Source organism: Grammomys surdaster, unplaced genomic scaffold (genome assembly GCF_004785775.1).
Source record: "Grammomys surdaster isolate TR1022 unplaced genomic scaffold, NIH_TR_1.0 220, whole genome shotgun sequence".
Lineage (NCBI taxonomy): Eukaryota > Metazoa > Chordata > Mammalia > Rodentia > Muridae > Grammomys > Grammomys surdaster.
Window position 1 is genome coordinate 10,716,787 of NW_021604665.1, and position 15,874 is coordinate 10,732,660.

General features: G+C 36.6%; 1 protein-coding gene across 1 annotated transcript in view; it reads right to left on the reverse strand.

The window, feature by feature from the left end:
* The window catches only part of Cntn3 (contactin 3), a 262,761-nt gene that overhangs the window by 73,774 nt on the left and 173,113 nt on the right, over nucleotides 1-15,874 (reverse strand). Inside the window, exon 10 of the mRNA XM_028773027.1 lies at nucleotides 15,653-15,803. Coding sequence (XP_028628860.1) covers nucleotides 15,653-15,803 — 151 coding nt within the window. The remainder of the gene's footprint in view (nucleotides 1-15,652; nucleotides 15,804-15,874) is intronic.

The following is a 15,874-nucleotide window of genomic DNA, read 5'->3' on the forward strand; positions in this document are numbered from 1 at the left end:
GTACTTCAGAGACGAGTCTGATCAATGAAAGTAAAAATCAATCTATGAGCCTCATTATTCTATGTACATAAAAATGATGTAAAATTGCTTAGGAGGACAAAAATATGCTATAAATATTTCATCTGGAATTAAGTAAATTTACATGTTGGCACATGTGAAGAGCCACAGGGCATCTCTGTAGCACAATAAGATGGGAAGATACAGGGACTCTATATCATAGCATATTAAAGATGAATAGGAAGTAGTTGAAATAATTGAACTCTGCAGTCAGGGTCTTTCATCAACATTGAGGAGAGAGGCACATTCTCTAGGAATGGCTTGGAGAACTTTTCTCCTATAAGTGTCTTTCTATCCTGAAATATTATTCACACTAAATAATAACACTGAAGCATAAAAGGGCTATGTTGTAAACACAAGGGGAATTCCATCAAGTCAATGGCTTCCAGGCTGTCAAATTATTTGACTTGGTTCAAATAGGGACTTACTTTTTGGACCCAGCAGTGATCTACTTTTTTGGGGAGTTCTCTTTCTCAGTTTATGCAGTTTTTATAGGACTATGAATTACAGTAATCTGCTCTGATAGATAGCTTAAGGATAGATAAAGAACAATAAGTTATATTTTCCAAATTATATTGTATATCAGTTGCTTTGGTGTTATCCTAAAATACAGAATCAGATTAGGTTAGAAATGGATCACAAAGCTTTGCCTTTCTAACAACTTTTCATGTGCTATCCATACTGCTGAAGTGTGGACAATATTATGAGAAAAAATATGTAAAACTCTGAATATTAGAGTCTCCCTCATAGCATTGAGATTTGTGTAATAAAAAATACAAATAAAAAGTAATTAATTCATCCTAGCACTGGTTGAGATAAGAAAGGATAGTGCCTACAGTCAAAATATTGGACACCACCCAGTGTTATAAGACATAGCTTTATAGGACATAGAAAGTTAGTAAGTCTGTAATATCCGTACACAAATTCTTAGCTAATGTTTCTACGTCCCCAAACATACAACTTACAAAAAAATGGTATTTAGTATGTAAAGTTTCAAGAAACATGTTTTCTCAACAAATACCAAGAGTTCAAACATAATTTTAATATAAAGTAGGCACAGCTTAATCAAACATCAAGTGTGCTCTAATGATTATATACCCTTTTATTGAATTCTTGTCTGATAGAAGCATTTTGCCCCAATGTGCCTGCTTCAAGATCATCATCTCTTATAGATACCTATCAATATTTAAATGGTGCGTTTACAATTTTATTCTGTGTCTCTAATATTCTTAGAGTAGGAAGGTCGTTTAGCACTTAAGGTATTTTTGGTTCCCTCTGCAAGTGGATTTTATTTTAAGCATGTCAAGTGCTGGCACAATAGTATATAGTGTTGTCTCCATAAGCATCCCTTCGCTTTGGTTATATGTATATGTACTTCTTGGTTAAGCAAGAGGTGTATATCATCTTATAATGTTGCTACATCTCATATGGGTACAACTATTTGGAACCATATAAAAAGTATCCCCCCAGAGAGATTTATAGCCATTGGTCACCTAAGGGCAATGCTCCAAACCTTCTACATGTAGATGAGGCATCCCTAACATCTCAAACCAAGACAATAGGAAAAGGAACTAGGATGTGACCACAGTCAAGTAGGCTCAAAACAGTGTTCTCCATGCTAATGAGGTACCTAGAGGTAATGAGGGTGTGTCAATAAGCTTCCCTTCCCAGATATTCCTCTTTACAAATGGTATTTAATCTCAGGCCCATCCTGAGAAGTAGAGTATGGTTTTAAGCATCTATTTTTTGCCATGACAATAATAAACTGTTTGGAATCATGGACTGCATCTTTTCATTGAGATCCACTTTGGGGAGCCATAGAGAAGGTCTTTGCCTACAGAGCCACAGCATAGTCTCCAGTAGAAAGCCTCTCTGTGTTCCAAGCCACAGTCTCCACCAAGCCTGCCCCACCAAGCCAAGGACAATTCCCACGGGACAAGCTGAAGCTCTGCTTTTCTCCCGGGCCCCTGTGCTAGATGCTGTCTCCAGCCCATGGTCCCCCAACTCTGTTCTCAGCTCCTCCACAGTTCCCAGTGGCACATGGATGTCTAAGAGCCTGAGAATCCCAAGGCTCTGGCCTCATCTCAGATCCTGGGACCCCAGAGCCAACATCGGCTTCCCACATCTCAGAATGCAATTTCTTACCCTGGAGCAGTGTCTTGGTACTTCTCTACAGCCCAACACCCTCTATAGCACTACATGGGTTAAGTGCAGTCAAACTCCCCACATTTGCCTCCCTAAGCAGCCATGTCCAGTGTTGGAATGGATGCAGGCCCCAACCCTACAGGTATTGTAGCTGTTAATTGCCATCTATCTCTCTCTATCTCTATCTATCTCTATCTCTATCACATCTAATCTCTATCTCTATCTCTTTTAATCTCTATCTGTATCTATAATCTATCTCCATCTATCTATCTATCTATCTATCTATCTATCTATCTATCTATCTATCTATCTATCTTTCTTTCTTTCTATCTATCTATCTATCTATCTATCTATCTATCTATCTATCTATCTATCTATCTAATCTATATATCTGTAGCTACATCATATATCTAATCTTCCTATCTATCTATCTATCTATCTATCTATCTATCTATCTATCTATCTATCATCTATCTATCTTTCCTTGTACATTTGTTGGCACAAAGTTCAGTGTCAAAATTCTATACCTACACTAAGGAATAAAAGCATGGGCCTAGGATCTATAAATAAACTGTAGACATTCATCCTCTGGGTATTTAAAACCCAAACTAAAATCAAATAAAAAAGACTTCTATAGTAGACCACGCTCTGCAATAAGCAGTGTTGATTCTCTGGTAAGGATTTGGAAGGTCCAAATAAAACATATTCTAGGCAAGTGGGAATATGACATAATTTTATGTCTTCAAATAGTCACCTTTCTGTTTACTCTGTGTGTAGTGTGTGTATGAGTGTGGGTACTTGTGTGCCATGATGTATCATACATAATGGTCAGAAGGCAAAGTGGATATGCAGCATTTCCTACCTTGTTTGAGACTTCATCTCTTCCTGTTCACATCTGTTCACGTGAGTCTGGCCAACCTGTGAACTTGTAGAGATTCCTTTGTTTCGATGTTTTACCTCCCTATATAGGCCCAGATATTACAAAATCCTTTTCTCTTGAATCTAATGTTTTGTTTTCAGTTTGTTTAGTCTTTCATACAATATATCCTGATCACCATATCTCTTCCCTGTACTTCTCCCAATCCCTCCTCCAGTCCCCCACCCCCGCCCCGACCCCAAGAGCCTTGCCTTTCCCCAGATTCATGCTTCCTCCTTTACCCTTCAGAAAACAACAGTCCTCCCAAGGATATGAACAAGATACATTAAGAGTAGGCATAAACCCTCACAACCCAGTAGGAGGAAAAAGTCTTCAGAGCAAGCTTTAAGTCAGAAGCATCCCCAGTCTCACTGGAATCTCAGAAGAATCCCAAGTTACACAACTCTAGAACACATGCAGAGGACTTTGAGGAGACCTATCCAGGCTCTGGGATTGTTCGTTTATTCTGTGAGTATCTAGGAGTCCTGTGTAATTGATTCTGTAAGCCATGCTCATGGTATCTACAACCCTTCTGTCTCCTACAGTTGTCCCTGTCCCACTCCTATCTTCTGTATCATTCTCAGAGCTACAAAAATGGGACCCGTTGGAGACCTCCAATTTATCTTTTACATGGACTCTTAACTCAGGTTGTTAGACTTGCATGAGAAGTGTTTTATCCAGTAAACTATCTTCCCACCTCCTCTGCGTATACTTTTCCATGTTGCAAAATGTTTTGAGAGACATATGTTAATTAAATCAACTAGAACATACAAAGTTATTCAAACCAGCTAAGGTAATGAAGAAATAAGAAATACAATAGGGTATAAGGTTCTGTTAACTATGTAAGCTAGGAAAAAAAGCTATTAAATTTTAAATTACTCTGATTTTACCAATTAAATAAATTACTATGGAAAATAAAGTACCTAAAACTTACATTACAATATTGAAGTTATTTCTTTGTTTAAAATGTTTAACTTTAACAAGCTAGAAAAAAATCTGATGAGAAGGCTTGAGTTTGATTCCTAGTGCCCATAAAACAGAACTGACCACTGTAAAGTGTCCTCTGACCTCAATAGCCATGACATTTGCAAGTGCATGTGTGTACCCTCTCACACACAATAAATGTAAAAGTGAGTTAGAGAAGAAATTTCTTTTCAAAATGCAATAATTTTTTGCACATTCTATCTCAATCATACATTCCCCCTCCTCAGGATTCTAGACAAAAAAAAAAGAGGCTATTTAAAAAAATACTTTTAAACCTCTACTTAACTACAGAAACAGCATCAGCAATGAATTTCTGACTAGACTAGAATTGGAAAATATGCAAGTCAACTAATACAATAGGAAATAGGTCATAAAGCAGTAAGGGTTTTATTTGTATATTTTTGTTTGTTTTAATTGAGCTTGCTGCACACTGAGAAATGTGCCTTCATGGACTAACTCAGGAGCACTGAAACAACATCATAAATTATGAGTGATTTTATGTATCTGAATATGGAAGATGGAAATTGTTACTACCCGAAATGTTTGTTTCCATTTATAAATGTGTGGTAACAAGCATATCCATATAACCATTCATTGGCATGAGCACCAGGCCACACCTGTCCATTCAGTTACTCTCTTAGTGTAAAGGTGCAGAGAGAGGAAAATATACCAAATCAAGCACTGTTCATATTTTAAACAGGAGACCTAAAATAGAAGCCTATAAAATCAATTTTGTACATTCCCAAGAAATAGTTGCCATCGATTAAATGAAGAATTATAGGTTCTTTTAAGATATGGGAAGCCATCCAAAGAAGAATAAAATTAACTTCAACAAATATTTGTTGAATGCTTACAATGCACTGCATGTTTTGAGAAATACAAATGTGAGTAAGAATTAGAGCCTGTGCTTAAAAAATTTGCAATTTAATATCCAGATCCAGATCCATATAATTCATGCATAACTGACCCTAAAATATAATCAGTGTGCATGACTATTTATATCAGAGTTGCACATCCATCAGACTGTACTTGCATAAAACACAGTGTTCTATCCTCCACTTCTGGTACTTTGCCTCACACCAAGCTTCCTGTAACTCTTGCTCTGATGATGAAAGTTTGTCTCCTAATCAGACTCACTGCTCCCTGTCTTACTTTATTCAACATTCTCTAAAATATAGAGCCACATCACCACTGCTGCCCAACTCAAATGTCTTACATTTTAAAAGTACAATATCTTTTCATGATTTACCTTTTCTAGACTCCATGCACTAGGTATCCTATTTTATGACTCTCTCCTTGAATACATGACCCTTTGTTACATGAGCCTTAGCCTTGATTCTTCACAATCCAACCTGATTTCCATTTCAAGCCCTCTGTTCTATTGAATATTTCTCCTGAAAGACATTTTTTTAACTCCAAAACTTATTTTTTAACTTACTCGTATTTCATCTCTCCCTTGTGAAAGTTCTATGAAAAGACATGTCTTTCCTCTTTGTGCTAGATCCTCAAACCTAGCACACAACATGGCACATGATAAGTATTACAGAATGCGTTTTACAACGCAATGTTGGGCACAGTGCACTTTCCCATCCCACAGGCTTCTCTGGAATCAACTTCTTCCCCCACTCAGAGATTTGTCATGAGTAAATGGACACAGAGAATGGAAACACAGGGCTGGAAAGATGGCTCAGTAGTAAAGTGTATAGTAAGTTAAAAGTGCTTACTGTTTTTGAACAGGATCATGGTTCTGTATCCAGCATGACATGGTATCTCAAAACCTCCCCTAAAACTCCCATATCTCTAGTTTCAAGGAAATTGATTTATTATCTGCACAAATATGGTAGATGGAACTCACTTAACTTTCAGACACATGCACACACACACACACACACACACACACACACACACACACAAGAAGGCATACAGGCATACAGGCACACATTCACATACAAAATCTGTTTATAAATAGGTTAAAAAGAGAGTGTGGCCAATACATTAATGAAATAGCATTCAGCCTAACAAACATGGTAAAACCCTGTCACTTACAGTCATATAGATAAAATTAAAGATATTATACTAAGTTAAATGACAGAGAAGCTGAAAGCTAAATGTTGATAATATCACATACATGATGTTTTTTTTTCAATAAGACACAAGCAGGGATAGGAAAGTCATTGTTAGGGGTTACAGAACAGGGCAAAAAGATGTTGAGCATAGTGGTCCAGTTGTGCACAATAAATAAGCTGAAAACTGCAGTGCATGACATAGGGATTATGGTTTACATTTATATACCTAAAGTACACCAAGAAAGTTGATATTAAGGATGTTTGTAATGTGCATAACACATTATTCTTAGTGAGGCAATAGACATAGTGATTAGTTAGACTGCAGCATTTATAAATGTATACATACAGCAAAACTTTGCCTTGTGTATCATATATATGTATATATATACACATATACATATACATATATATATATATATATATATAATTTGTCAACTATACATTAATAAGTCAAAAACAAGACAAAACAAAACTAAAGACAAATAAACACACCACACAAAGAGCACAAAGAAAGAAAATCTAACTTCCCTTCCTTTGAATTTCAGTAACCAATGTACTACAGAAGAGTTGACACTTGTACCCTAGAGCTTCTACAGACTGGATTGTGAGGTCATCTAAAATCCTAAGTGTTATATGTATGGTCCCCAGCAGTGATGTCAACAAGTGGTGAAACATTTAAGATGTGAGATTTGGGCAGGGGAGTGTCTTTCTAGTAAGGGTATGATTTCAGGAGATTGTGAACTCTGCCCTTTATATTTTCCTGATGCAAGCTGACTGTTTCTCCTCCACATGTGCTGCTATAGTGGAAGGAGAAAATTAATTCCCATAAGCTGTCCTCTAACCTCCATATGGGCTTAGTAGGAGCATACACGTTCATTTACTTACTTTTCCTGAAAATAAAAACTTAAAAACTATTCACAAGGCAATGATATATCAACTTGTACTTCATCATGGCTATGCTAGACAATCAAGAGTTTAAGATAAACCATCTCCTTTTCTAACCTTAAACATGTTAGTAGAAGAAAACCAAAGTGCCCTTTTGTATAGCTGTATAGAGATTGTTCTTTCCTTGAAACATGTGTGTGAGCATGGGTACAGAGGATAGACTGAGACGTCTATTAGCACATTTGGGAGTATGGAGGTTTAGTTATAAATTCTTCAGATCAAAACAATTATATGTAAATTGAAACTATGAATCCATAAGTCATTTAATTGGGCACGAAGCTTAATTGATCCAGCCCTGGCAACAGGTTGACTTGAAGAGGATTCTGATATTCTGAACTTTGAGATTCATGGATCAGCTTTCCCTTGCTAGAATCATAAAGCTGACAAAAGATTTCTTAAAGTGCCCCTAGCTTTCAGAATCCATAAAATCTAATTTGAAGTATGGATTTAACAATCTCACAGTCATCACAAAATTTAACTGATACAATTTGATAGACCACTTGTCAGCAATTTCTTTAAAATAATACTTTTATGGAATTTGTTTCCTTAAGGTTTACATTACAAAAATGTCAGTTCATCACTCCAAAAAGAAAGGTTTATTTTTTATTTCTTCTTTGACTTATTATTTTTTGCCCTTAGTATATCCAAATAATACTGAGAAATAAGTCACCGTATTAAAGTTGTAGCCATTCCATTAGTTAGATTTTCTAAAGCACATGTGTGAGCCACTATAATGCCTTACATAAATTTCTTTTTTAATTGTGTCATAGAATATAAATGAGTTCCAGAACAAAAGAAATTTTATGAAGACAAGGTCATAAATGATGTGTTCGAATACATTTTTTTCAACTTATGCCATGAGAGACAAATAAATGTGACCCAACAGATTTATGAAGGGTACTAGTGTAGGAGTCTTGTTCCTGGTTTATATAACATGAAGTCAAGATTTGGGAGCCATGAAAATGCTCTGCTATCATATAGTGGGTAAGTTGCAGACTGAGATCTGATATATGTTTTCCTTACTTTGTTGCTTCCTTATGCCAAACCTGAATACAGAAGGAGAGAAACTTTGCATTTAATTTCTTCTGACATAGTAAATAATATGAACAACCAGCAGCACTTTCTATGGGTAAAAGATTCATTATGAATGGACTAAAATGGCTTTACAAAATTGTCTAAATTGTGGTTATTCATATTTAGGATATTTCTTTACTACTTCTTTCTCTACAAGTTCCATTTCTATAGTATTAAATGCTGCATAGAATATCTGGAATGATTTTAATGTGTTTAATTAGGAGTAATAGGCTATTCCTGGACTTTCTTTTCAACTGAGGCTATTTCAATAAAACATTTAATATTATAAGCAATGACATTCACATAAAATGCCTAATTTTCAAAAATAATTGTCCAATGCATTTTAATTTCTGCTAAGAAAGAAAGAAAAAAGGCTACATATTACCTGAAACATGCTAACTGGTTATTTTTCTGATAAACCATGCCTGTTCATATTCTCAATATTTGCTTTTTATTTTACTTTGCTTAAAGAAGACAAACAAAGCCAATTTAACTTATCTCTTGAAAACCCATGATTTTAAGCGAATAAATAAATGGGAGAACAGTGAAGCATTGACACCTGGTAAAATATTGTAGGTTTCTAAAAGGCAGGGGACACTTCTATTATTCAGAGAACTGCTTCTTGTTGGGTTGTACTGTCAATGGTGAAAGAAAAATGTCTTTACTCAATCCTTAATGTTTGTAATTTTGAATTTGAAATTCTTTGTTGTTCCAGAACAAATAAAGCTGACCTTTACATTATAAATCACTTATGAGATAATATTATGTAAATAGGCTTCCCTACTTATAACCAAATTGCCCATGAGCTTCAGAGTATGATATATATCCTCTTTTACTGAATATCTACCTTCAGAGGTGATTATGTTCATTGCCCCAGATAAGCTATTCAACCTAAGTTAATTAAGATGTCAAAATTTCTCCAGATCTTTCATAAGTTCCAACTTCGTATTGCTACCATCCATCCATCCATCTATCCATCCATCCATCCATCCATCCATCCATTATCTCCTATTCTATCTTCTCTAAGTATCTACATATCTATCTATTATTTATTTATAAACCTGTTTCGATAATATATTTGTCTATCTCTAATCTATCTATCCATGTTCTCTATATGTATGTAATCTCTTTCTCTAACTAATATACATCTATTTTTCTTATCTACCTATCTTTTAAGACATCTATTAATACCTATATTTCCCTATCTATATACATATTAGCTATATATAATCTATCACTCTGTTTAATAGCTGTTTGTCTTTCTATAATATCTATCATTTATTTTATATCAATCCCACATCTGATCTATTCATCTACTGCTGTCATCTTATCTTTTTGTGTATGGATGCATACGTACAACTATCATCCATCCATCCATCCATCCATCCATCCATCCATCCATCCAACTATCCAGCTGGCCTTGTTGCAAGCATTTTATATTTATCAAATCTCAAATTAAACTCTGCATATTCTTTCCAGCTCTGCATTTTTTATAAGGTTCCCTGTCTCATTGACTGGGTCTACTGTGATCCATGAATAGTAAACCAGCAATCTAGGATTCAACTCCAATATCTGTATTCTCATCCAATCATAAATCCAATCAAGTGCTGTCAAATTAACCTTTTACCAACTCCTTCAGTCTTCTCTGTACCCACAATGTTACTTGTGTAGCTATGATATATTATTCTTTTTCTTAGATTGGTGGATTAATAACTGATTTTTGGCTCTAGTCCTCTCTTTCTTCAGTTCACAAGCTGCTACTGTTGGTCTTCTTTTAATCCTGCTGTTTTGCTTTATTATGCTGCTTCCCAGTGGTCATGAATAAATCCCAAGCTCCTCAAACTGGTATGTAATGTGAATGAATCTGAGACCCTGACTTACCTTCACAGTTCACCCCTTATCCTTTCATTTTACACAAGAGTTACATTGCACAGTCAGTTACTCCAATAGCTCCAGTAAAATATTTTAAACCCCATTATAGTAGTCCTAAGATATAGGACCTCTGGGGAAGAAAAAAGTTAGTGATACAAATGGAACTAATACCCTTAGGCAAAAGGCTGAAGGGAGATGGCTGAGGCATTATTTAAGGAGCAGAGTATAATTCTGTATGGACTTTTTGCCACCTTAAACTGAATACAATGTAATTCTCAGAACACAGAGAAACTGTTATTATTTAGAAATTGACAAGTCTAAGGATGCATTACAGAAGGTAGAACAGACTCAAACAATACCCATCTCTGTTGGTCACTGGACATTTTGCATGTTGCTACCTCGGGTTGGAACATAATTCTGTAGTAAACACACTGTATCTTTTGATTCTTTCTATAGATGTTCTGTAAGCTTTATCCACATGTGGAGCTGGGGCTTCACAAAGATTCTTAGGGAATCTTTGAATAGCCCATACTTTGCCAGTGGAGTTTAGATATAACTCTTCTATCACCTTTCTGGCCAATGAAAAGCAGTAAAGTATAGCAAGTAGTTGTCTCCAACAAAGCAAATATCTCATGTGTAACATGTATACAGGACTCTTTAAGCTGTTTTCAGAAGTATATACAAAACTTGATCTTAAGAGCTCAAGGACTGCTATTCACACTGTAAGCACCATTGTCTATTTGAATCAGTCTTTCTTCATGGCTAGAAACCTATGTTTATCTTTATCCTGAAGTGTTCCTCAGATTCAAAAGCAACAAACCTCAATTCCAAATGACTCTTTTGTTTAGGAGTCTCAAAAACTTTGACTCAGTTTTCAAATTTGATTAATAATTCTAAAGCCATGTGCTGATATACAAAATCTGACAAACTGGGTGGATAGAATTATGGAAATATAATGTATGATTTATACAGTCACATTTAACACCCTATATAATTAATAAAAGTCATAGTCTTATCTTTTAAAAATCTAGTTTAGATTTTGAATGACACATTAATTAAAGATTATTTGCTTATTAGAAATGTATTTGTTGGCTAGGATGTTCCTTAGTGATATAGTCCTTTATTATTATGCATAACTCAATCCTCACATTTGCTTCCCAGAACCTAAAAGCAAGTAATTAAACAAGCAAAGACTAAGTAAGTATATTTGCTGCCAGCAGCTCTATGGTATATTGGAGGTAAACAAATCAATGTCAAATCTCATCATAAATACTGTACTGAAAAATGTCATCTTAAAAATGTTATCTTTTCTAGTCTCATACACATCATTCAGTTTATATGTACCCAAATGAGATAGGAATCTGTAGCTTCTATGCTGGAACTGCCCATGGTTGAACAACCCCAACACATCTTCCACTTAAAGAGCTTCCAACTTCTGGCTGAAATCTGCAGACCCAGTCACAAAGGAAAGAAATGGGCCGTACATTGCCAAGAGAAGGACAGCATCCCATACTGATTTCCAATGAACCTGGACAAGATTCAAGTCCACAACTCTGTCCTAATTGCTTTGAGCAGCCTGCTCCCTCAGCATACAAGCTCACTGGCATTTGTGCTGTCCAAAGACATAAAACCCAAATCCAAACCATTATTTCAGGCATCCAATGGTGCAATTCACCCTCTCTCCTTATTTCTGTTTATCTTCAGCTTTATCCTTCTATCTGAACATTTCCCTATTATCCACAGGAGAAATGTGAGACATAGAGAATACAAGATGAAAGACCCAGAATGTTACACTCATAGAAAACTGCATTTGTTCCATCTAGACTATGATAGAGCAGTTACCACTGGTCTCTTTCTTAAAACAAAGGATTGTGTCCAGATGTACACCTTCTTGCTGCTCTTCATTGAACTGACAGTAAGCAGCTGATGCTCAAGAAGTCCTCTAGATTGACGGGTGCATTGGTGGGGGTACCAAGTCAATGGCTTGTTCTTTTTTTTTTTTCTTGGCTATTTCATTTATTTACATTTCAAATGCTATCGCCTTAACAGCCTGCTATAGATGTAGTTGAACTAGCCTGGAATTCTTCTCTTTAGAAAGTCCAGTCAAGCAGTGAACACTCAACTAAGACACAGAAACCTAAAACTGTTCCATTATGCTGTCTTTTAATACGTTACATGTAATATAAACTCGATCTTACTATTTACATATCTCAAAATATAATGCATATGTTAAGTGATTTTATCATTACAAGTATATAAAGCATATTGGTACTATCTCTTTTAATAGGTGAGAGAAAAAAAGGTTGGCAAGTGTCACATAAGTGTGACATCAAACTAGGAAGCAAGAAAGCTGGAAATTGCTTCACTTTCTAAACTTACATTCTTTTCTAATCCATCATAGTATGATGTGCAGGGTAAATTGCTCCTTGGGTGCCTAGGGCTAAATCTCTTAATCTTTTTTATCCCCACTTAAGATTAAGAATATGGACCTCTGTCTAGGATGCATACTGCTATGAGGAAGAATGGGTTTACTTTTAAACAAAGAGCTGAAGCCCTTGGAAAATAATCACTGTATGATTAATGTACACAGTCGAAATGATTTAGGTATTTGCATAGGAAGCCTTGACTAACATAGTTACATTGGAGGTCTTAACTTCCAGTGTAGTTCAAACTAACAAAGGGGTTTGCCCACAACCTTTAAGCTTGTTTATAAATATCAACACCAAGTATGTCAGTCACATCCTCTCTCTGTTTGACTTATGAGGCTGGTTTGTGTTGGAGACGCCCGCTTTGGAGTTTGTGTTGTTCATTTGAAGTTCTGTTTGAATAAAGATGTTTCCTGCTATATAAATGGGCAATTGCAGCTTGTGTGGCATTACCAACTCTTATGAGATTGCCTCCCAGCCTGTAATCTAAAAGCTGTTCACTTACAGTAAGAATTCATTGTAATTTAAGAAAAGGAAATCCATGGACCATGGACGAAGATTTTATGTTTTATTCAATGTCTTCTCTTTTCCCCAATAATGCTTGCAATTCTGTGATTGGAAAACCCTGAGATTGCCTCAAAGATGCTAGATTCCTGTACAAAAGCTGGTACTGAAAAATCTTAGTGGTTGTGCTCAAGGGTTTGATTCTCATTAGCTGCAAACATGTTCAAAAGCAGGTAACCTGCATACAGCTTTGTCCGGGGGTTCCTCTTTATGCTGTAATCAATCGCCACACATATAAACTCCCATCTTAAAATACCACCATAGGACTCATTGGCTAAAATCACAGTAGGAAGGAGACAAAGTTGCATTTCTTCTAAAGTCTCCAGAATCATTTGGGTTCCATCAGATGTCAGGGGTGGAAACTGATCCCCCACCCCCACCCCGTGTGGTGGAAACAGAATCCCTGTCTGCTGCCCCTTTCAGTTTTCAAAGCATCACCCTACTTCAAGCTCCATCTCTGTTTTGGGTCTTACCAGCTGCGCAGATGATTATGTCTCTCTAGCCATCCCTTTGACTTTCTTTTCTCTTTTATTTAGTTTCAAGAACTCAGAGGTCTTCAAGAGTCTGACATATTCAGAGGCAGATGCTCACAACTAGCCATTGAACTGATGAGGTTCCCAATGGAGGAGTCAGAGTGAAGGCCATTGGAGCTGAAAGGGTTTGTGGCCCCATGAGGAGAGCAACAATACCAACCAACCACAGCTCCCAGGGTCTAAACCACCAGTCTAGGAGCACTTAGGAAGGGATCCAGGGCTTCAGCTGAATACTTAAGAGTGGAGTGCCCTGCTGGGCATAGGTGGAAGAAGAGATCCTTGACCTCATGAAGGCTGGACGCCCCAGGGGGTGGGAATTTTGAGGGTGGAGAGGTGGGAGTTGGGGGGTAGGTAGGGGTTACATCCACAGAGAAGAAGGAGGAGGGGTGAGGGGGTAGGGGGTTCCTGGGTGGGTGGGGGATGGGGTAAGGGGACAACATATGAAATGTAAATAAAACATCCAATAAAAAAAAATTAAAAAAAAAGAGCTCAGGAGATTTGTTTAATTATTTGGTTAATTCTGTAGGGTAATCTATTTAAAAATTGACACATCAGGACTTGCAGTATGGCTCAGAGCATAAATATTACTGCCACCAAACTTGATAGTATGAGTTTAATCACCAGAGTTTGCACGGTGAAAGGGAAGAACTGATTGACACAAGTTGCCCTTGGATTTCCACATGAGCTGAGGGCACATATTCTCTCCCTCTCCCTTTTCTCTTCCCCCTCCCCCTCTGTCTCTCTCTCCCTCTGTCTCTCTCAGAAAGATGCAAACAGTCATGTACAAAGACATGAATAAATAAGCATAAAATTGGACAAACTACCAACTTTAATTTCAAATTTAATTTCTTTTCTTCTTTCTTTCATTCTTTCTTTTTTGTTGTTGTTCATTTGTGATAGTAACTTTTGCTTGTGAAAATCTAAGATCATCTGAAGACCAATTTCTGGGCATGCCTTTAAGGGAGTTTCTGGATTAAGCTGAGGGACAAAAAGCATTCTAAAAGTGAGCAATACTATTCCATGGGCTGGGATGTTGAAGCTTCCAAAAGGAAGAAAACAAGCTGAGAATTCTTTCTTCTTCCTGAAAGAGGACAGGATGTGAATAGCTGCTTGGCTACCATGCTGTCTTCTTCATGATTGACTGCACCCTCAAACTTCAAACTGTGAGCCAAAACAAACCCTTCTCTTCTTAGGTTGCTATTGTCAGATATTTTATCACAGTCACAGGAAATACAACTAATACATTGCTTATCATAACACAGCCACAGGTTTCTAGGGCAAAGATGTGAGACTTATGAGGCTATTACTCAGCTATCACAATCTCTAAGCACAATATGTAGCAAGAAATAAGCATTCAGTCAATAGTAATAGTAGTTACTATACACACATACTCTCTGGTGGACATTGATCAGCATGGGTTATGAATATTTATGCATTTCATCTCCATAACAAGCTTCTCAACATGATGCAATAACTGTTGCCATCATCCCCTTAACAAATAAAGAAAAATAAGACACAGAAATGCAGTGACATTTCATGGAGCCAGTAAAATGCCTAATGAAGACATGAACCCAGGCAGAGCAGGTCCAGAATCCAAGCATTTAATTAAGATTCCTTCTGTACTTTCATTCCAATGTTATAATGAGAAAACAAAGGAAGCCTTAGTTTAAACTACATTCAGGAATAGCTAAATTATCCCAAACTAGAAGACAACATTATGTATACTTCCCATGCACACTTGGTCATTTTACTATCTTCTCTTTTGCCTTGTGATGCAGTCTAACATCAGAGCCTCACATTCCTTGATCATTCTGGTTGATTGTTCACAGAGGCCCACAGAAGACTATCTTTATCACAGCAAAGCATTTTATGTAATGCAAGGTTTATCAGATTTGAAAACAATCAATTGCTTGTAATGAGAATTCTAAAGACAAAACCATCAATGTTCTAATTTGTAAATACCAAACATTCTACTGTCTGATGCAGCATTCCACTTTATACTAAAAACATACTACTGATCACCACAGGAGAGAAGAAGGAAGCAAACCAGTGTTTTGTAGAATAGAATACCTTGTCTGCTCCCGCACCATCATGTCTCCCTTCTTCCAGAAAGAAAGTGCCCTTGGAGAGGCTCTGGGTTTACAATCCAAGATCACCAGGCTGCCCACCTGCACCTGAACCATTTTTTTCATAGGGTTTCTTGAAAAATCTGGAGCAGAAGCTGAAGGGAAATGAGAGAGAGAGAGAGAGAGAGAGAGAGAGAGAGAGAGAGAGAGAGAGAGAGAGGGAGGG